The sequence below is a fragment of the Astyanax mexicanus genome, chromosome 15 (assembly GCF_023375975.1).
Source record: "Astyanax mexicanus isolate ESR-SI-001 chromosome 15, AstMex3_surface, whole genome shotgun sequence".
NCBI lineage: Eukaryota > Metazoa > Chordata > Actinopteri > Characiformes > Acestrorhamphidae > Astyanax > Astyanax mexicanus.
Genome location: NC_064422.1, coordinates 9,177,282 through 9,199,638, shown reverse-complemented (window position 1 = coordinate 9,199,638; position 22,357 = coordinate 9,177,282). Strand labels below are relative to the sequence as shown.

General features: G+C 38.3%; 1 protein-coding gene across 1 annotated transcript in view; it reads left to right on the top strand.

The window, feature by feature from the left end:
• Nucleotides 1-22,357, top strand: part of fam20a (FAM20A golgi associated secretory pathway pseudokinase) — a 28,051-nt gene extending 5,694 nt beyond the window's left edge. The window contains exons 2-11 of the mRNA XM_022669303.2: nucleotides 3,674-3,867; nucleotides 4,461-4,511; nucleotides 10,115-10,193; nucleotides 10,296-10,388; nucleotides 13,155-13,270; nucleotides 13,647-13,827; nucleotides 17,254-17,363; nucleotides 18,765-18,846; nucleotides 18,943-19,002; nucleotides 20,561-22,357. Of these exons, the coding sequence (XP_022525024.2) occupies nucleotides 3,674-3,867; nucleotides 4,461-4,511; nucleotides 10,115-10,193; nucleotides 10,296-10,388; nucleotides 13,155-13,270; nucleotides 13,647-13,827; nucleotides 17,254-17,363; nucleotides 18,765-18,846; nucleotides 18,943-19,002; nucleotides 20,561-20,849 (1,255 nt within the window). The 3' untranslated portion in view covers nucleotides 20,850-22,357. The remainder of the gene's footprint in view (nucleotides 1-3,673; nucleotides 3,868-4,460; nucleotides 4,512-10,114; nucleotides 10,194-10,295; nucleotides 10,389-13,154; nucleotides 13,271-13,646; nucleotides 13,828-17,253; nucleotides 17,364-18,764; nucleotides 18,847-18,942; nucleotides 19,003-20,560) is intronic.

Genomic DNA, 22,357 nt, shown 5'->3' with positions numbered 1-22,357 from the left:
CACAGATCTGATTGGCAGAGGAGAGCATTTGGTGATCTTACAACACACGTGATTGGTCTGTGAGTTTACTGTATACCATATACAATAAAGACAAGAAAAGTTCCGCTGCTTTAAATAAACTCAGTCAGAATTTAATCCTTCTCAGTAGTTTATTGGTATCGGTCCGCATTGCCTATTAGTGACCTCTGTTCTTTTATAAACTTTATAACTCTTTCCAAGTTTATGTAAATCAACAATTTTTGATTGTAGATTCTCTAAAAGTCCATTTTGGCAAGGAATGGCTCTCAAATGCATTTCCTCTTTGTTCGACACAAACTAAAAATGTTTAAGGTTCAGAAAGTTCGCATACTTTTTCTTACCACTGTATATATGTAGATATGTACTGTATATATTTACTCTTGCACAGTATAGTTAAATTTTTTTCTTCATATATTGTAGCGTAGAGCACAGTGTGTAAGGGGTTAAAGGGGTTAAAGGCCTCGCTCAAGGTCCCAACAGTGGCAGCATAGCAAATACAGGCATTGAACCCACAGCCCTGAGTTTAATAATCCACTCTAACCACTGAGCCACCACTACAAACACACATTTAAACACGTGAGTTTAGGCCACGTGGAGTGTGTCTGAGGGTCATGAGTGTGCACCGGGTCACTGTGACTCTTTTTTGTCACTCAAAACGTTCAGCAACTAAAAAAAAAAAATAATAAAAGCTGTACTTTTTACCACAAGCAGAAGAAAAGGACCTTCGCTCTGCTGTGGCTCTTTCAGAAACATTTAAAACTAAGATAAAGAGCTCTTAAGAGGATTGGACCATATCTTAGCCTGAGGGAGTTCCAATCAGGGATATGCAAATGGCCTTCACGGTGTGATATGATTTGCAGCAGGTTCAGGAGATCTGTCTCTTCGCTGTGGGTCTGTGTGTGTGTGTATAACACAGCGGCACGGACCGTGAATGGCGTATTAGCATTTACAGAAGCTCCTCAGAAAAAAACACAGGCGGCCTTTTCTATCTGCACATTTCCATCAGTGTGGTTTCGTGGGAGGTTTGATCGGTTCTCCTCTGGTTCCCATCTAAATTAGAGCAGACTGAATTTAACCCACCTCACAGAACGCAGAGGAAGATTTGTTTTAAGATGGTACAGTGTGTAATAAACTCCAAATGTAGTCCAAATCATCTCTGGCCTCATCCACACAAGTTTAGAAATGTCAATCTCCAGTAGACTTTAAAAAAAGATTTCTGCATTTACGGAAGAATACAAATATGCTCATTTGCTGGGTACGCCAGCCCAGAAGGGGGCGCTAACGCAAAGTTTCATGTAAAGTTCTTCAAAAAACAAGGGTAACAGCCAAAACAAACCTAAATGTAAAACTATATACGGCCCACCTTACAACACTATGGAAACTACTTAAGTACCCAGCAATATAGCGTAAGCATTTAAAACTATGCCAACATCCTAATATTATTCTGATTTTGCTATTTATAGGTATATGTTTGAGTAAAATGAGCACTGTAGTTTTATTCAATAAACTGCGGACAACATTTCTCCCAAATTTCAAATAAAAGCATAGTAATTTAGAGCATTTATTTGCATAAAATGAAAAATGTCTGAAATAAAAAAAAGATGCAGAGCTTTCAGACCTCAAATAATGCAAAGAAAACTAGATCATATTCATGAAGTTCAGAAATCAATATTTGGTGGAATAACCCTGGTTTTTAATCACAGTTTTCATGCATCTTGGCATCATGTTCTCCTCCACCAGCCTTACACACTGCTTTTGGCTAACTTTATGCCTTTACTCCTGGTGCAAAAATTCAAGCAGTTCAGTTTGGTGGTTTGATGGCTTGTGATCATCCATCTTCCTCTTGATTATATTCCAGAGGTTTTCACTTTGGTTAAATCAAAGAAACTCATAATTTTTAAGTGCTCTCTTATTTTTCCAGAGTTGTATATTACATTAACTAAATCAACCACAATAATAAAAAAAAACTTTTCTGGACTTTGACGGTTTAACAGTGTACAAAATATATTTTAATACCATTGATCTTAGAACAGACAATCAATGAGCAGATTACTTAAAAAGTGAATGGTTTGGCTGAACCACTTTAGTGTGAATTGGTGGAGAAATGTTTCATTAATGTTACATTATAAAAACAATGAATACATACATGGAATTGTATGGTTTGAGATGTTTGCAATGTTTATACAAAACATTAAAGCCACATTTACACAAGTACAGTTTGGTAATATGGGCTCTTTATAAACAGAAGGAGGTCAGCTACAGCGGAAACCACTCTCAGGTGTGGTCAGGTCTGGTTGGGTCTGGTCAGGTCTGGGTTCTTTAAATGGGGGTGTGTTGTGTAAAGCTCTCTGGGACCTGTGGTTTGTGGCTGTGCTGAGGTCAGCTCTACTGATTGCGAGGGGTGAGCTTGGAAGGCGATGATCACCTCTTTAGGAGTTTGTCATGTATCAGCTCTGTGTTTACTGAAGGTTTGGTCTAAAAAAAGTAGAGGTGGACAGTAATGCAGTACATTTATATCTTTACATTTACTTGGTTAGTTTTCTGAACAAATTTACTTTTATGAGTTTCTTGAGTTTTTTTTTTTCTACTACTATTCTACTCACCTCTAAAAAAAGGCAGCAATGGTGGACAAAACCATATGACAATTAATGTATTCTCACACCCTTTCAGAAGGTCAGAACTTTAAACCATACTGAAAAACAAACCTACAGGCGCGGAGTGGTCAAAAGTGGTCTAAAGCACTGGCACTATGAACGGGAGATCACTGGTTCGAAACCCGGTCATGCAGCTTGCCATCAGAGAGAGCACAATTGATTGATTTTAGAAAAAAAGCTCATATGCTGGGTATGCCAGCCCAGAAGTAAATTCTTCAAAAAACAGGGGTAACAGCCAAAACAGACCTAAACGTTAAACTATATGTGGCCCAACTTACAACACAATGGAAACTACTTAACAACCACTTAGTAGTACCAAACTAAACACATGGGATACCATAATAACCACAATTGACCTTGCTCTCTCTGGGTGGGTACAGTAGATGGCGCTCTTTCCCCTCATCACTACTAGGGTGATGTTGATCAGCACAAGGCACCTGTGAGCTGATGTATCAGAACCACAAAGAGTGATGGGGATATACAGCTGAGTAGAGGCTGAATGGGTGGGACAATTGACCTAGCTAAATTGGGAGAAACTGGGAAAATATTAGAAATAAATAATAATAAAAAAGAAATCGAGGAGCCAATAGGAAAGATGTACTTCTAGTGTGATGTTCTAAGAAAAGTCACTCCTGATAAAACTCCCAGATCCAATATTCAAGTGTTACTTTAACTCTGCCCCAAAAGTCACTCATTAAAATCAGTTGATTAAACTCAAAGTTAATTCTATTCCAAAATACAGAAATTCTCCAAATTCCAAATAAACATAATACATATACAGTAAGTAGCTGCTAGTAGTCTTAAACTATCCAACAACATCCAGCATCGCTCAGCAAAGGAGCTACAAGTCTGAACTGGCTTCTAATTAAAATTCTCCATTCCACCTTAATTGATGCAGCTGTAGCATTAGCACCTCAGGCTCTTTTAAGGTGGAATGAAGATGTTAATAAGTAGTTTGTGAATAATAATATTAATAATAAGTGTAAATCTCTCCCCTGCAGGCAGCAGAAGTTGTACATCGAGGCGGCGGCTGCGTCCAATATCTCAGTGCCCGAGCAGCCCGTGACCTTTAACCCAGGTGCCAGCTGGCTGAAATTCCACTTAGGGATTACCCGCTATGCCCTGTACTCCAGAGAGGACCACAGCATCGACACGCTGCTGCAGGACATGCAGAGCGCCCCGGTCATCGGTGCAGGTGATTAAAATCATAACCAGATTTTATAATATAATAATCTGTTAAACCATTAAACCCTATAATGCATTATAGTCTAGTAGTGTGCTACTACAATCAGATATGTTATACTAATTCTAAAATAATAATATAATTTATTTGTTTAGATATGTCTTTGTTAAGACACTAATGGCTATATACAGCTCTTGAAAAAAATGAACAGACCACTTATAAATGATCGGTTTCTTTGATTTTACCAAATTAAAAACCTCTGGAATATAATCAAGAGGAAGATGGAAAATGGATGATCACAAGCCATCAAACCAAACTGAACTGCTTGAATTTTTGCACCAGGAGTAAAGCAGCATAAAGTTATCCAAAAGCATTGTGTAAGACTGGTGGAGGAGAACATGATGCCAAGATGCATGAAAACTGTGATTAGAAAAACAGGGTTATTCCACCAAATATTGACGTTATAAATATGAATAAATAAAATGTTATAAATATGAATTTGTTTTCTTTGCATTATTTGAGGTCTGAAAAAAAAAATATATATATAGTGATAGTGTGTTTTTAAGTTTACTGTCTGTCTAAAAAAGTTACTGTCTCTCTTTCAGATTACACTCAGGATGAGAAAGCCTTAAAGGGGTCATGTGACTGCACACAAGGTACACTTTTTTATTGTGTTTTTTTATGTTTTAATTTAATTATTTATTTATTTATTTATTATTATTTATTTTTTTATTAAGTTTCAATTGCACAGTAATTACACAGACAAACCACTCACAGTGAGAGCTACCCACACTAAAGTTCTGCTTCCAAACATGGTGCAGGTAGTTTCAACAACACTTTGGACACATCTTGATTAGAAATGTATGTACTACAGTGTGTTTCTGATCCACCTTCATACGCGTCTGCTTATGTTGTGCAAAAATCACAAACAGTCCACAAAAAAACAAAACCTGGATTCATATTTGAATAATCTGTTCAACCTTAAATCCTGAAGACCCTAAGTTCAAAGCACCTAAAGACACATCTTTACCCTAAAGCATTTAAGGTGGCATTTAAGGTGAAATAGGAAAGCAGCAGCATTTAAGGTGGAATTTTAAATTCAAACAATCTATGTTCTTCATGTGAGTGATTTACTGAAGGCAGTGAAGTGTATTAAAGAAAGCTAGATAGCAGCTAGCTTTACACATAGTAGACATGTGCAGGTCCAGAGTTCACACTAAGGTTTGTGTCTTTGTTATATACAGTCATATGAAAAAGTTTGGGCACCCCTATTAATCTTAATCATTTTTAGTTGTAAATATTTGGGTGTTTGCAACAGCCATTTCAGTTTGATATATCTAATAACTGATGGACACAGTAATATTTCAGGATTAAAATGAGGTTTATTGTACTAACAGAAAATGTGCAATATGCATTAAACCAAAATTTGACTGGTGCAAAAGTATGTGCACCCTTATCATTTTATTGATTTGAATACTCCTAACTACTTTTTACTGACTTACTGAGGCACAAAATTGGTTTGGTAACCTCATTGAGCTTTAAACTTCATAGCCAGGTGTATCCAATCATGAGAAAAGGTATTTAAGGTGGCCAATTGCAAGTTGTTCTCCTATTTGAATCTCCTCTGAAGAATGGCATCATGGGCTCATCAAAACAACTCTCAAATGATCTAAAAACAAAGATTGTTCAACATAGTTGTTCAGGGGAAGGATACAAAAAAATGTCTCAGAGATTTAACCTGTCAGTTTCCACTGTGAGGAACATAGTAAGGAAATGGAAGACCACAGGGACAGTTCTTGTTAAGCCCTGAAGTGGCAGGCCAAGAAAAATATCAGAAAGGCAGAGAAGAAGAATGGTGAGAACAGTCAAGGACAATCCACAGACCACCTCAAAAGAGCTGCAGCATCATCTTGCTGCAGATGGTGTCACTGTGCATCGGTCAACAATACAGCGCACTTTGCACAAGGAGAAGCTGTATGGTGTGATGCGAAAGAAGCCATTTCTGCAAGCACGCCACAAACAGAGTCGCCTGAGGTTGACGCTTGATGCTTTTGCATACCTCAGGCGACTCTGTTTGTCAGTGACATCATCTGCAGCAAGATGATGCTGCAGTCATGACGAATTCTAGTTCTCTGTCAGAATGCAACTCCCCTTTGTGTACATGATTATCCTAAGATTGCTTTTATTTCTGTTTATAAATAGGGGTTAATCTAATGTTACAGTAAATAAATGAGGTACCTGCACCGTCGTATTTCGGCACAACACCAGTTCTTGGTATCCTCTGGTTTGTTTAAAGACTGACTCAGCTTCCTGTCACTGGTGTGTAGGTCTGAATCATTTAGAAAAGTGTTTCACATTGCAGATGAACCAGACCATGGTTCAGTAAATTTAGACCGACAACAGCTCTTTTGGTCTGACCAAACTCTGGTGATTTGGTCCAGACTGTGATTCATGGACACCCACTTTCAAACCTGCTATTTTGGTTCCGACCAAAAAATGTAAAGTCAGAAAGTCCGGACCAAACAAGGGAGGTGTGAAATCACCCTAAATGAAGCCAGATTACCAATAATATGATTAAGGCAGGCAAATGTGACTTACATGGAATAGTCTGGTCTTTTTTAGGTATGTTTGAAATTGTATTACCAGATTCTGCCAGAAATGGTTGCTGTAAAATTATTTTGCAATGGGCAGTGTGACAAGTCCTGCTGGAAAATGAAATCTGCATCTCCATAAAAGTTGTCAGTAGCAGAGGGAAGCTGTAAGATATGAAGTGCTGTAAGATTTTGTGTGAAAATAAATTGCACTGACTTTATACTTGATAATAAAACACAGTGGATCAACAGCAGCAGATGACATGTCTCTCCAAACCATCACTGATCATCAGTACATTTTACATTTCATTTAAAGGAAATCAAGAGATCAGAGTCTGGAGGAAGAGTGGAGAGACACACAGTCCAAACTGCTCGAGGTCTAGTGTGAAGTTTCAACCAATCAGTGATGGTCTGGAGAGACACTGGTACAGAAAATGTGCTATTCTCTAAAAATAATCTGGAGAAAATTGGTAGAAAGCGATGGGAACATGATAAAATGGCCTAAAGCACATCCTACTAGAATCAGTTTAGCTATATATATATATATATATATATATATATATATATATATATATATATATATATATATATATATATATATATATATATATATATATTGTGCCCTGTATAGAGAGCTCTGCTGGCTTCTATAGAATGATACTATGGCAGTGTGGCCTTTTATAGCAGCTTCTGGCTGAGCCACAGAAACCTTACAGCTACAAACAACCGGCCTGTAAAAGTCAATCACTCTGAACTGCAGAGTTTTTTAGCCCTGGAATCATAGCGAGTGCAGTTCCGCCACCACGCCCCCCCAAAACCAAACAGGCCCTTTCACACACTTACAGAGCACAGCCTTCCAAGCACAGGGACTTTTCCTCCAACCTCTGTTTTCTCTCTCTGAAGAATTTCCCTCCAGATTTAAAGCTACCATATATTAACATAACTAAAGTTAAAGCTAAAAATGATCTGTATAACAAGACATTAGAACATTTAGAGTGAAGGTTTGGTGTAAAATCGTGCTTAACTGTATAAAAACTTGCTAAATTAGATTTATTTATAGTGATGATTAAAGCATAGTTAACAAAGAAATAAATGTAAAAAAAAAAATAAAAAATTTCTAGCACCCCATTTTAATGTACTTTTGCATTATCTTGGATTTATAATCTGTATTTGACATAACATCATCAATTTCATGTAAAATTACTATAAATACTGTTAAGAATACTTTTTTTTAATTTCATAGTTAGGTTTATGCCTAAACTCACGCATTTTAATAAACAGTATAATGTTGCTATATTAATTATTAATATTGTCCAGAAAAATAAATATAAGAGTAATACTGTAAAATTGACTGTAAAATTAAAAAAACAAAACAAATTTGATTAATATTGTTTTCATCCCAACCAAACTATTCATTAAAGAAAAAATATATTATTTTTGAAAAGCTTTTTAGCAGCTGCTGGCTGGACCATTAATATTGTGTTTGACCTAAATGACTTAAAATCGTTCATTGTTTTAATCTTCTACAAGATTTACAGAGATTACAAAGATATCAAATGTTTTTCCAGCTTAATATATTTTTATGTCTTGTCTTGCATGCATCCATGCTGTTTAACTAGCTTGATATTTTTATTTAAAAAAATAGCTAAATAAGTCATTAAAATGCAATGAAAGAACGAAACAAAATGTATAATAAGACATCTATATGAAACCACTTAAAAACCACTAAAACTTATTTACTCAAGTTAATTAGGCAGAATTGTGAACGTGGCAAAAAGCCCTCACATACACACACCAAAGAAAAGTGTATATAATGTACAAAAAGTTCTTTAAAATGAAAATTAACATTCTTCTATATCTGTAATAATGTGTTTTTTCAGAGATAATATTGTATAGTAACTGTGCTGCAGCACAAAAGGCCTGTTTTATTGATACTATTCACCCTACTGTTTTACTATTACATAACTGATCCAGTGTCATTGCATTTCTTTAAGCTCTTTTTAGGTTTTTGTTTTTATACTTTGCTTGATTGCAATCAGCTCTGGTGCTGAATCATGAGTCACCTGTTTTGAAGCGTGGTGGTTGTGGCTGTGCACTATTAAAGCGATCGAGTCTCAGAGAGGCTAAAAGAAGGCTGTGGTTTGGGGTTGGAGGCAGCTTTCCATGGAATGCCACAACTTCAGACAAAGCAGAAGGAAAGGGAACAGCTCCATATGAGGACAGAGCACACCAAGCTCCAGTTTAAAAACACTCTATGTAATTAAGCTATCAAAGCCAGGAGCCTGCGTTCACTTCAAAACAGAGCAATATAAATCCCTCAAACCCCAACAAAAAATCCAACACTGAAAACCCTGGAAGATACTCTGATGTGCCAAATGTCATGGGACCTGGAAGTAATATTGTGTCTCATAGAAGCTAAAGAACTCTGCACTGACCTGTGGGACCTGACCTATAGGAAGTGTGTAGAGGAATGTTAAATTCTGCACAGCTTCAGAAATGTAATATTCCATCCATTCGGTTAACGCTTGTATCCAGTAATTACATTACATTGCATTACAGTACATTGATGATGTACATTTAGTAATAAAAGTTTAAGGTAAAAAACATTTATAGAAAGGGCCTAAAGAAGGTCAAAGGGAAATAATGGGATAAAGAAGGAAATGAGGTTAGAAGTAGTTAGTTTGTTAGTGGTGTAGGCCTTGCTCTTTCTGTGTGGGTAGATGGTGCTCTTTCACAATCCTAGGGTGATGTGGATCAGCATAAGTCCGCATCTGTGAGCTGATGTATCAGAACCGAGTCGCTTCTCAGCGATGCTGCATCACCAGCTGTTCAAAAAGAGGCGGAGTCTGACTTCACATGTATCGGAGGAGGCATGTGCTAGTCTTCACCCTCCTTGTGTTGTGGCATCACCAGTGATGGGGATATACAGCTAAATGGGTGGGATAAAAAAATATTAGAAAAATGATAGGTGACAGGAAATATTGCCACACTCTCTCTTTCTCTCCCGCACCGAGCATCACTTAAGGTAATGTAGAAAAAATGCCAGGCAAAATGAGCAATAAATAATCTGTTTACCCTTATAAAGATCTTTGATCTCGTGATGTCAAACCAACCATAAAATATTAACCAAACATATTTGCATTCTACCGTCAAGCAACACCTAAGAAACCACTCAGCAACCACATACCAACATCATAGCACCCACCATGGACACCTTATCAACCAGTTACCAACATCATAGAAGCCACCACAGATACCAAAGCATCACCTTAGCAACCACCTTGCAACCACTTACCAACACCATAGCAACCCCTTAGCAATATATATCATACCATAGCATGGCATACCATAGCAAACGTTGAGAGACATTTTAACCACAAACCATCCTCTGTTTCCTTCAGAAGAGGCACTTTTCTAGTTAGATTTTGTATCATTTGCTGAATATTTTTCCCACGATCCCTAAACTGCCGCTCATGTTGCCTGGAGACATTGGCAACACAGCAATATTGTTATTGTTATTATAAAACTGAAATACTAAATACTAAAGTAAAAGTGAAGCTCATTAAAAAAGGTGTAGTTATCAACTGCACTAGACATCAAGCATCACTGTGAGCAACTGATTTAATTCAGTAATTCATAATAAAAATGTGTCTGTATCTTCTCCTCAGTGGTCAAGCCCAGTGGGCATCACCTAAAGCTGGCACTGAAGCTGCAGGACTTTGGAAAAGCCATGTTTAAACCTATGAGGTAAGTCTAATTATGACACTACATAACATATTCTGGAAATACAGTATACATATACAGTATGTGACACATGTGAGTTCATGCAGTAAATTTCCTGTTTTTCAGGCAGGAGCGACACGAGGAGACGCCAGAGGACTTCTTTTATTTTGTTGATTTTCAGAGACACAACGCAGAGATCGCCTCCTTCCATCTGGACAGGTTCTGTATATTCTCCTCTATTATTCTGTCACTTCAGCTCAACTGGATTAGAGGCCTTTTCTGATTTGTTTCATGGATTGCATGGATGGTTTATCAAGATTCTAATCAAGATAAGACAGAGAGAAAGACTTGTTCATTTATTGTTTAAATAAAATGTTGTTTTAAAAAATTGTTTAAAGTGTGTGGAAAAAGTATGTGACCCTGTAGGATATAGATCATTTGAAAGGTAAAATTAGGGTCAGGTGTTTACAATCAATGAAAATTTGGTAATGCTTTATAATACAGCCCACATTTTAGAGGGTAAGTACTGTGTAATTACAGAGTAAGAACGGTAAAACACTGTACACTACATAATACAGCCCACTCCCTGTTGTTTCTGAGTATTTACTGAGTAAATACTGTGTACTTAAAGAGTAAGAATCAAAAATCAGGTGAGGTGTGGGTTTATTAACAATTAATATAAAACCCTGTGGTTTCTGTGTATTAATGAATATATTTTATTTAAAATCTCAGCATTCCTGATTGTGTTATGATAGATATATAAATATTATTGTATTTTAGTCTTGACATTACAAACTATATGTTTTCATATAGGTCACGTGGGAATAACACACAGAGACATGAGACAAGACCAGGACGTGACAAATAATTTCCTGGAGTGTGACTGAAATGAAGCCTTCATAACTGCCACGAACAAAGGGCAAAATGATTATATTTTATTTTATATGAAAAATGCACAAGTTTAAGGAAATTGCAGGAAATTGCTCCTGTGTCTTATTTGTACTTAAATTTAAATGCGAATAGGACCCCATAAGTATTATGTATTTACTGATTTATAGAGAACAGTTACAGGGTAAGTTTTAGAAAGTTACCTAATTGTTACACTCTTGTTCCTGGGACCCGGTAAGTATTTTAAGTATTTTATTTTAAGTTACACCATAAGTAAAGGGAACGTACTCTCTAAAACACAGGCTGTATTATTAAGTGTTACGGAAAATACAAAGAACAGGGATGTTCTTTTTTACATTAATTCTATCTAAAACAAAGGCAAATGTAAAGCAGTGAAACTGTGATTCTTTGCTATACAAGGTTGTAGCAAAAAAAGTGTGAAAAAGAAGCTTATATGCAGAGTTGAAGCTGTACAAGCTGTATGCTGTAGTGTACGGGCAGCATAAGTTAACTTCTAAGCAACTGAAGGCTGCTCTCACATTGGCTAATGTTAATGCTCATGAGTCCAACATCAGGAGAACAATAAACAGCATCAACAATCGTGTGCATGGCAGGTAAATTTAAAAGTTAAAAAATTTTAAAAAGTTACTAAATTTATGTAGATATACTTCAAAAGTTCACACATTTTCCAGACAAAGCAGATGCTAAAAACTAAACCTATAATAATAACAGCATGCTGATGTGAGAAGAAGCTGTGAGGGATGTGAGTTGAGTCGTCAGACGTTGGCAAGCGTTTCTGAGCGTGTCTGAAAATAAGCAGGTATTGTAAAAGAGCCTCCCCTGTAATGAGTATTTTCCCTCCCGCTGTGTTGTCTACCCGGCAGATCTTCCTAAAGGTGTGAGATAAAGTTAGAAGCCAGACCACCCCCACAGACACACACACACACACACAGTGCTGATCTCACACAGCGTAAAAAAAAAAAATCACACTTTAAAGCTACAAGTAAACACAGATCAGACTCCCGGCGCTCTGCGGGACGAGACCACTGAACTGTTTGCACAACATCTGAAGCGTGTCGAGACAAAGGGCTTCATTACGAACAGCAGAGCTCCTGAAGTCTGATTGGGAGCAGTCTGGTGTGTCAGGGCTGCATTGTAATGAGACTCTCTCAACAGGCCGGGCGTGATTAGACTTGAGACAGAGCTTTCATTATGAAAGTGAGTAATTATAGAGGGGGGCTGAGGGGGGGGGGGGGGGGGGGGGGTGATCACCTGCGGTCTCTATCTCTCTACCAGTCAGCTTTAAAGTGAAGCCTTGAGGAAGAGTTACGAACTGTGTGAAATTTCTTTTATCAAAAAGTTGTGCCCAGAGTGACTAAAACTGTGGGCAAGTTGACACACCACATGTATTTTGAGACTTCTTCTTCTTTCTCACGTTTAGTAAGTAAGTAACATTTATTTACAGAGCACTTTTCTAAGACAGAGCCACAAAGTGCTTTACAATAAAATAATAAAAAAAAAATACATAAATAATGATAAAATAAATAAAACAGCATTTATGCAGCTTTGCCATCAAGCTGCCGGCGTTCAGAGGGAGCACAATTTGACCCTGCTCCCTCCGGGGGGGTAGATGGCGCTCTCCTCCCACATCACTCCTAGGGTGATGTCCACAGCACAGGGCATCTGTGAGCTGATGTATCAGAACCGAGTCGCTGCGCTTTCCTCCGAGCGTTAGCACTGTGATGCTGCTCAGCAATGCTACAGCATCAGCAGCAGCTCGAAAAGAGGCGGAGTCTGACTTCACATGTATCAGAGGAAGCTTGTGCTAGTCTTCTTAACCCTCCTGGTGTGTTGGGGCATCACTAGTGATATGGGGAGTCCTAGTGAGTGGGTTGGGTAATTGGCTGTGTAAATTGGGGAGAAAATGGGAAAAATTAGAAATAATAAAAAATAAATAAAACAGCACATTCAAACCACAAAGGTTAGGCACATTTCCCATGATTGCTCTTGAAAACCAAAAAGTAAAAGTGGGTTTTTAAACGTTTTTTAAAAGATGCAATATTCTTTATTATTCTCTGTCTGTCTCGTTCTGTTCAGGGTGCTGGATTTCCGGAGAGTTCCGCCTGTTGTTGGAAGATTCGTCAACGTGACAGGAGACATCTTGTACACCACTCACAGTGATGATCTCCGCAGTGTCTTCTTCACCTCTCCAGGTAAGTATGGACACACACACATGCACACACACAGTTAAAAAGAGTTTTTTTTTTAAAGGAATTATTTTTTAACACCTTGCCTATATCCCTCCATCCTTTTAATGATATGCAATTTTATAAAAACATGTCATTAATCCAGAATCCTCTCAACCGTATATAAATGTTGTTTCGCATTTGGAAATGCATTCATAATCATTTGGTGTAATTACTTTTTAAATATGATAGAGGGAAGCTGATACATTGTGCAGCAGCACAAACTGTAGGTGTTTCTCATAAAATGGTCAATGATCATAGGTACAACGTAGGCTTTAATAATAAACTGACAAATCTGTATATATTTGTATTTACTTTAAATATTTTTTTTTCTCCTGGTCAGCAAACAACACTTGCTTCTTTGCTAAGTGTCTGTACGTGTGTAAGACTGAGTACGCAGTGTGTGGGCACCCGGACCTGCTGGAGGGATCCATGTCTGCGTATCTGCCCGGCCTGAGCATCGCTCCCCGTATCTCCATCCCCAACCCCTGGATCCGCTCCTACACCTTCACCGGGAGAGAGGAGTAAGCTTCAAATATATAAAATAATAAATAAAAAAATGGTTTAGAATATATAATTTGTACAGATCAACTTCTACCCCAGATACCAACTCATTTTTATTTTCAGGTTTTTGCTTCTTTAGCTGTAAACCAGAGCTCCGTCTGTTTAATTCTGTTTACTCAGCATTCGTTTAGCAATATGAATGGGGAAACCCCTTGGGCCCAATCCCATTTCTCCTTTGTACCCCTAACCCTTGTTTTCTAGTGTAACCCTTGTCTTAGAACAGAGTTATAAGGGGACGGAGTGAAATCCTCCACCTAAGAATTGGAACAACCCTTCAAGAACCTGTAGATGACCCTACTGGGATGATATGATAGCATTGGGGCGCTAAAGTTCAGCAACCTAGCGGCTGGTTAACTAGTTAATTTAACCCTTGTGTGGTGTTCATATTTTTGTTACTGGTTTACTTTGTTACTTGTATTTAATTCAGCAAAATTAAGCAATTTTACATTAACATGCTTTACACATGCTTGCTTCACCTAAATTGCAAGCAATATAAACAGCTTACATGGTTAATATTTGCCCTTTACCTTTCTTATGTTACATTTCTTTCAAAAAGGGGGGGGGGGGGGGGGGGCGGTGCAGTGTGTGTTTATCGAAAATGTGTTTTGATATATGTTTTTTACAAAAAATGAGCCAATGCCAATGAGTTTGAGTTAGAAAAAATATTTTTTTAGTATCATTTGATGAAAAATGAAAACACCACACAAGGGTTAAGACATCGTATATCTTCAGAAAGGGGGCAGGTGGTGCAGAAATTAATTATCATTGTCTATTCCTTAATTCCTCTGTGATGGGGCGCTGAAATTAGCTTTGATTAGCTTTTATTTTATTTATCCATTACACCTTAAATGCAGCAGTTTGGGCTGTCTGTTGCAGCATTTAAGGTGGAAAGGGAAAGTTAGCTAGGTAGCTAGATACCCAGCTGGCCACCAACGTCAATAGACGTTAATTTCAGGTTTAATGTTGATCATGGCGTCAAATGACAAAGAGTGGGTATCAGTATAATGTCTAATACTGTTATGTGCCTGCAGGGTAGTTTCTGAGACAAACTACTAGCAATTCTTGTTATGCTTCTTATGAAGAAAATGTCCATAAACATTGAAGGTACACATTAAACTATGGTAATATAGCAATTGGTTGTTGTAATTTGTAACAAGGAAAATACCCAAATTTGTAGGTTTCATTGGTCGCTTGTACCAGTGCCATGTTTCCAGTGTTACTCATAGCCCTATGTTTTAAGTGTGCCTCTAATAAATCTCATTTTAAAGGAGCATGTAGCCCCAACACTTCCAATAATCCACCCTTCCAGCCTAACAAGAATCAAAACACCCTACCCCTAGACATGCACATGCAAAACAGGGGTAGGGGTAAGTGGTAGGATGAAGGGATGAAATGGGATTGGGCCCAAAGTACCTAAAAATAAAGGTAAAGGTAAAACAGTTCCAAAAACTGATTTTAATTGACTGATTAAATGTGCTGAAAACATCTTTAACCCTTGTGTGGTGTTCGGGTCTGTGGGACCCGTTTTCATTTTTCATCAAATGATACTAAAAAAAAAAAATTCTAACTCAAACTCATTGGCATTGGCTCATTTTTTTGTGAAAAACATATATCAAAACACATTTTCGATAAACACACACTGTACCCCCCCCCCCCCCCCTACACATTTATATTACATACAGTATGTTTGGCCAAGGGCTAATAAACATTGCTTCACTTGTAAATTTGAAACTAAACACATTTTCTACTCATATCTTGAGTTTAATTCATTTCCTTTTACATTTTATTAAAAAACTAATAAAAAAAAGAGTAGCACTTTTTGAAAGAAATGTAACATAAGAAAGGTAAAGGGCAAATATTAACCATGTAAGCTGTTTATATTGTTTGCAATTTAGGTGAAGCAAGCATGTGTAAAGCATTTTAATGTAAAATTGCTTAATTTTGCTGAATTAAATACAATTAACAAAGTAAACGAGTAACAAAAATATGAACACCACACAAGGGTTAAACAGTTTTTAGGCTGAAGGAAGGAGTTGCTATGGATGTTTTCCCCACTTGTACATCCAGTCACGACATAACTGATAAGCTAATACATTTAGTATAATAGATTTTTGTGGAAAAGAGGGAATTCTTTCGTAAACAGATTTTTACACACTCTGTAAGGGCTGGTGCCAGATCGAGGCATCTTCCAGGGCATCGGAGGGCGCGCCAGCCCAGCGCCGAGGGTTGATTTGGCTAATTACCAACACCTGCTGTGAACACTTCAAAAGCAACGCCAACCAGCCACTCGGCGCTGGATCTTTGATGCTATCAGAGCGAATCTATGCCGGTTTCTCGAGTGAGCATCGGCTCTTTCTTTTCCTCCCTGCTCTATCTACGGCAACAGCCGGTTTCCTGCCTTTCCCTTTGGAGAGAGCATTGTTCAGCATCGCTGGCGTGCCTCTCCCGCCAAAGTATTTTCTTCTATCCCTTTTTCTTTCGAGTTTGGTGTGGCTGTGTAGAGCTGTGTGCTCCACCGCTCTCCTCTTGAGTTTCTGTGTCTGTGTGTGTGTGGGTGAAACAGCTGCGAGGCCACGCGGCTCGCTCACCTTCTCTCTCCCGCGCTGTTCTGGTGGAGAAGCGTTAAAATCCACAATCACCTTAGTTCACTTCTTTGTTTAGTTTGGAAGCCCTTTGTTTAATTAATCCTCACCTCGCGCCATAAGAGGTAGCCGGCACTTACCGGCGGTCTTTGTTTTGATTCACTCCCCTTCTCTCTCGCTCACGCTAGGCGGGACTTTTGTTTTCCACCCGTTTTCATTATCCGCCCGTTTTTCGTTGCTCCGCCCCTTTCGGCGGAGGGTCTAAGGGCAAATAAAGCGGCTGCGTCCCAATCCGCTCGCTGGTTCAGCGGTTAGAGCATTGGGCTGCGGCTGTGACAGCCTGGGTTCGATCCCCGCGTGGAGCGGGGTTTAATAATAATTATATATACATAATATTATTATATATCCTATTGATATATATATATATATATATATATATATATATATATATATATATATATATATATATATATAACAATTATATATATATTTATTATTATTATTATTATTATTATTATTTCTCTTGGGTTTACCTGCTTTGAGATCTACTGCTCTGCACTTGGGTTCTAAAAACCTTCTGGGCTGGAGAGCTACTGCTCCCAACCCATTACACACTCATATTATAAGGGAACTCCTACTCATGGAGCTCTGGGTAATTCAGGGGACTAAGGTGCTGCCACCAGACAGGAACCAAATTCAAACCTGTATTTCTTTTTTAGACCAGCTCGCTATAATCACAGCAACTCCAATATAATAATAAAAAATCACATGCTGTTAAAGTCACATGTTATTTGGTTGTTGCAGATGGGAGGTGAATCCATCATACTGTGACACGATTAAGAGACTCTACCCTTACAGCTCTGGAAACAGACTGCTCAACATCATCGACATGACCATCTTTGACTTCCTCACAGGTACTGCAGCTCCGTCTTCCTCACAGCTCACTCACTTCACCCAGCACTGTGCTCTCCACCCTTGTAAAAAAGTTAAAAATATGTTTAAACTAGGTAAAGAATACTAAAAGTACATTTTTTGTTTAATGTACTCAATGAAAACACACATTAAATATTCTTCCTCTGTATTTTCTTAAAATGTATTTTTAAGCAATATGCTTTAAATTATACATTGTGTTGTTAGACAATATATGTAGTCACATTAAATACTGCTTAAAGTGCATTTAAAGTAGTACATTTACAATATACTTTCATACAGGTGTATTAAAAGTATGTTTAAAGAACACACACTTAAATCTGCTTACGTTTGCATAAGTTATATGAAAAAAGCACTCAAAAACACAAGCTAATGCTTATATGTTGTATTTAAATATAGTAGCTTAATTACAATTGAAATATACTTAAATTGCGATACGTTGTTCCTAAATAGTGCATTTAGTATGTATTTATGTACGTATTAATTTTAGTGCTTAAAGTTTAAAAAATATATTAAAAAGCACTTTTCTTTTACAATAGCAGTCTCATGTAAATCTCCTGTTTCTGGGATTTGGGTTCTTAAAATTCCAGATTTTTCATGCCTTTCCTGCAGTTCATTCTGTAAATTTCACAGCACTTTCATACATACCAAAAATGATCCATTTACTGTGACAGCATGGACTCTTTATAAATGTCTGCTTTATTGGAGAAGAGACTGTTAATGCGTATTACATATATTCCGCATTAATGCAGAAATTCACACTTAAAATGTTACAACAGCATATGCTTCCTTTAAGATTATATATTTTTCAAGAAGATTTGAAGAACAAATAGGACATCACACTTTACTGTTTGATATCCTTTGTGCAAAAACATATTCTTTTCAGTCATTTACACTGTAGTGGAAAATGCTTTACTGCCCTACGGAATGTGCTGCAGACCTGAAATAAAGAATGGATTTACAGTGCCAGTCAAAAGTTTGGACACTATAAACACACTATAAATTCAGTTAACAGCTGTGCTGAACTCATCAAGAGTTAATTACTTGAATTTCTTGTCTCTTAATGTGTTTGAGAGCATCAGTTGTAAAGTAGTGAAGAGGTAGAGTTACAGGTATACAGTGAATAGTGAATATTTGAGTAATGTTCTAATCCAGATTATGAGAAACAAGAACTGCTCAACTAAGTAAAGAAAAAAATGCTTTAAGAAATATAGGAAGTATCCTCAAGTGCAGTCACTTATCAGGACCACCCCAGGAAAGGAAGAGCAAGAGTTACCTCTGCTGCAATGTATCTGGGTAAAGAGGAAAAACTGAGCTAATGAAGCCCATCAGCTCCCAAAGACATTCAGGAAAACCCTGAACTCTGTCATCTCTATCTGTTTTAGGGAACATGGACCGACACCACTACGAAATCTTCACCAAGTTTGGAGACGACGGATTTCTGCTTCATCTAGACAACGCCAGAGGGTTTGTGCTGTTACCCAGAGTTCATCAACATGTCTGATAAGTACAACTGTGTTTTCAGTTTACACAGATGAGCTAATGTGTGTGTTTGTGTTACAGGTTTGGGCGGCATTCTCATGATGAGATGTCCATTCTGGCCCCCCTGACTCAGTGCTGCATGTGAGTTTTCTCTCATTAATGCAAACAGAATTACTGATGTTTCCTCAAGGTTTAATATAGATGGATAATGTTTAACACCAGCATCCTCCACCTCTCTACTACAAATGTTATTTTGTGTCCCTCTGGTCTGTCTCTATGGCATTTAAGGCTATGTTCACATTACAAGCCACGTTGCTCAAAAAATATTTTTTGCTCAGATCGGATTTGGCGATCTTGATGGTTCACATTTACAAATGTAAGTGATCTGTATCTGTTTGTAATGTGAACGAATCTGTCCCTAAAACGTCTCACATGCTGCACACTGATACCTGTATAAACATCTTCTTCACCAACAAAAAAAAACTCATATCTGAGAGACGTGAGACTCGTAGCTTTCTAAAGGGAAATGGATGAGTTAACAGCTCATATGTGGAGCATCTTTTGCTGGAGTGAAGAGTAAACAGCTGGTCTGAAGGAGGAGGAGAAAAAAGGCCAGGCGGTTTGCTTTTGCTGTTTTTTTTGCAGCTATAGCTGCACAGCTGCACCAAGAGATGTGTGGGTACGCGAGAGAAGCACGTAGCGCAGCGTAAAAAAGCAAAAAGACGCATGAATTCCGAATTACCCGTTCACATTCATGTCGCAGCCATAAAAAAATCAAATCTGAGTCCCACCTGTGAGAATTTCAGTAAAGAAAAAGCTTTTTATCTGTGAAGTAAGTGTTTATTAACACAGTAAAACACCAACATTACAAAAAATACAAACAGCAATTTTACAAAAAGCAGAGCTTTTACATCCCTGTTTTCCTTAAAACATCATTTTTATAGAGTTTAATTTCTAGTTCTCATCATATTAATCAACACCTGCTTTGGTAAATTGGTAAATGTGGTAAATCAGGTGAGCTGCTGATGGAACTGAACATAATATACACATGCTGGCTGAGGAGCATCCAGCAGAAATCTGGAGATTCTACACTTTGTTCTTCAGCTCGGCTCACAGGATAAAACATTAACTTAGTTAAAAATGAGAATTCCTTGTTACGTTTTACTGTATGTATGTTTTTTTGCATATGTTTAGATCACATGTGGTGCTTTTTTCAGGTAAAACACACATATTGCTGAGATAAATGAATTAGAGTACTGTGCTTTAGAGTAGTCAGTTTTGATGGGAGCCATGATGCTCCTGAACGCATCTAATTCAGGAGGAGAAAAAAAAACATTGCCCACCCACACTAAAAACTGACTGGCTGACTCACAGAGTCTTTGCAGAGGACAGGCCAATCAGACCTCTCTCAGTTTTGTATGCACTTCATGAACATGGTGTTTCCCACACGCGATTGGGGGGAAAAGTCTGTGCCGCCTCGTTCTAGATTCTGAGAGATTTTATCTGACTTGTGGGCATAAGGGATCCATTATTGATATGCGGAAGACTTGGGAAGTCTGCACTGTACTGAACTGCTTCTGATATTTATGAAAAAATCAGTTTAAAGCATAGCAAGTGTGAATGTTTCAACAATGAACATTTTTATGTGCCGTTAGCAATGTTAGCATTATTTGCTTTAATGCCTTGTCTTTTCCCGCAGCATCAAGCGCTCCACGCTGCTGCGTCTCCGGCTGCTGTCCCGGCCCGAGTTCCGGCTGAGTGACGTGATGAGGGAGTCTTTGGCTCGGGATTCTCTCAGGCCCATCCTGACGGAGCTCCACCTGCAGGCGCTGGACCGGCGGCTGGAGAGAGTGCTGAAGGCGGTGGGACGGTGCGTGAAGAAGCTGGGGGAGGCTCGGGTGGTGGTCACAGACTTTGTGGCGTCTGACGGAGCTTCAGAAAGAGGGCACAAGGACCAGAGAGGAGAAGGAGAGGATGGAGAGAGCTGACGGATGGATGGATGGACGGATGGACGTAGGGTTGACGGACGTGAACCCCGCTGATTTAGTCTCCACAGGATCGAGAGAGAACTGATTAATTTTGGTTAATTGTGTTAAATTATAGCCTGTGGAGGGAATAATGGTCTCAGATAAGATGGTTGGACTGGTAGCTCTGCTCTTGGTGGACCAGAGAACTTCCAAAATGGACATTTTTTAACATTCAAAGAAGTAGAACCAGCGATTTCTAGGATTCAAATATTATTGACAGATAATCAGTGATGGTTCTGAGAAGCTAAAGAAGGACCGGAAGCAGGAATTGCCTTTCATTATCTGAAGAGATCCTCATTTTCTGCCTCTTTTGAAAACTCATTAGAGGCAGCCGAGGCCTAATGATGCTTCACACAATCGAGACGTGTAAGCATGTTTCGGTAACAGTGCTAGAGAGGCTCATGGAGGGGGAGAGAGCTGTTAAGAGGTTGATTCCTCCACAGGAAAGTGCACGTTATTAAAACGTCGAATGCAGATAGATTTTATGGCTTTCTTTCCAGACAGAGAGCGCGCTGTATAATCCTTGGCCGTCTTCTCTGTACACAGCTTGTGGGCTTTCAAGTGAAATCTTGAAAAGCCAGTAGAAAAAAAAAAATCCTGCGAGGTGTCTAGGGGCGAAGCTCTGTTCCAGCTTGTGGAATTGTGCGCAATTTCTTGCGACACGAGTGTTGATGGAAGGTGGTTTCAGAGCAGGCTAGAACATGTTACTCATTACAGCATGTCTGTCTTTCTCTAACCAACCATAAATGGCCTGTTTTTGTTCTTAAAACTTGTGAAATTGCAATACTGAGAGGTGTAGGAGAAATAAATTAATCACAGACAGATTCAAAAATGAGTCTTTTTTACGCTCAGTTTTACTGGGCAGATTTCATTCCTCATTTGTACCACTACCCCTCTTGCTGTTCCAATTTGAAAGGTCTCATTCTATCATTTTTTCATTCATTTGAAAATGTCTAGTTGTGGTCTCTAGTATGAATGAATGCCATATGTGGTGAAAAAAGGTGCTCTGGTGTTTCTGTATAGCCCATTATTTGCTTTATTTCACTGAATTACTTGTTTTTGAAGAAAGACAGTTTTGAAGGTTTTGACTCATGCTCATGAATATTTATACATGCAAATATATCGCCTTTGATTGGCTAACAGCACTGCAGCAGAGAACGCCTACCTGCTGCCTTCCCCACAGTCAATTTTACAGCTCTAAAACTCTCTAAAAGGAGATTTTTTTTTCAGAGATACAGCCTTAGTTATAAAGATACAGCACTGAGTGCTAGATAAAGTTAACACTTAAAAACTTTGCTAAACGTCAGACTCTCAGCGTCGCGCTGCCAAGCGATACTGCTCTCACTGTGGCATTGATAACGTTTCTTTCAGCTAAACTAAGGCTACTAAACTCTTACTTCAGACCTGGTGATTCGGCACCCCAGAGTCCGCTTTATATTATTAAATTCAACAGGAATGGTTCTGTCAAA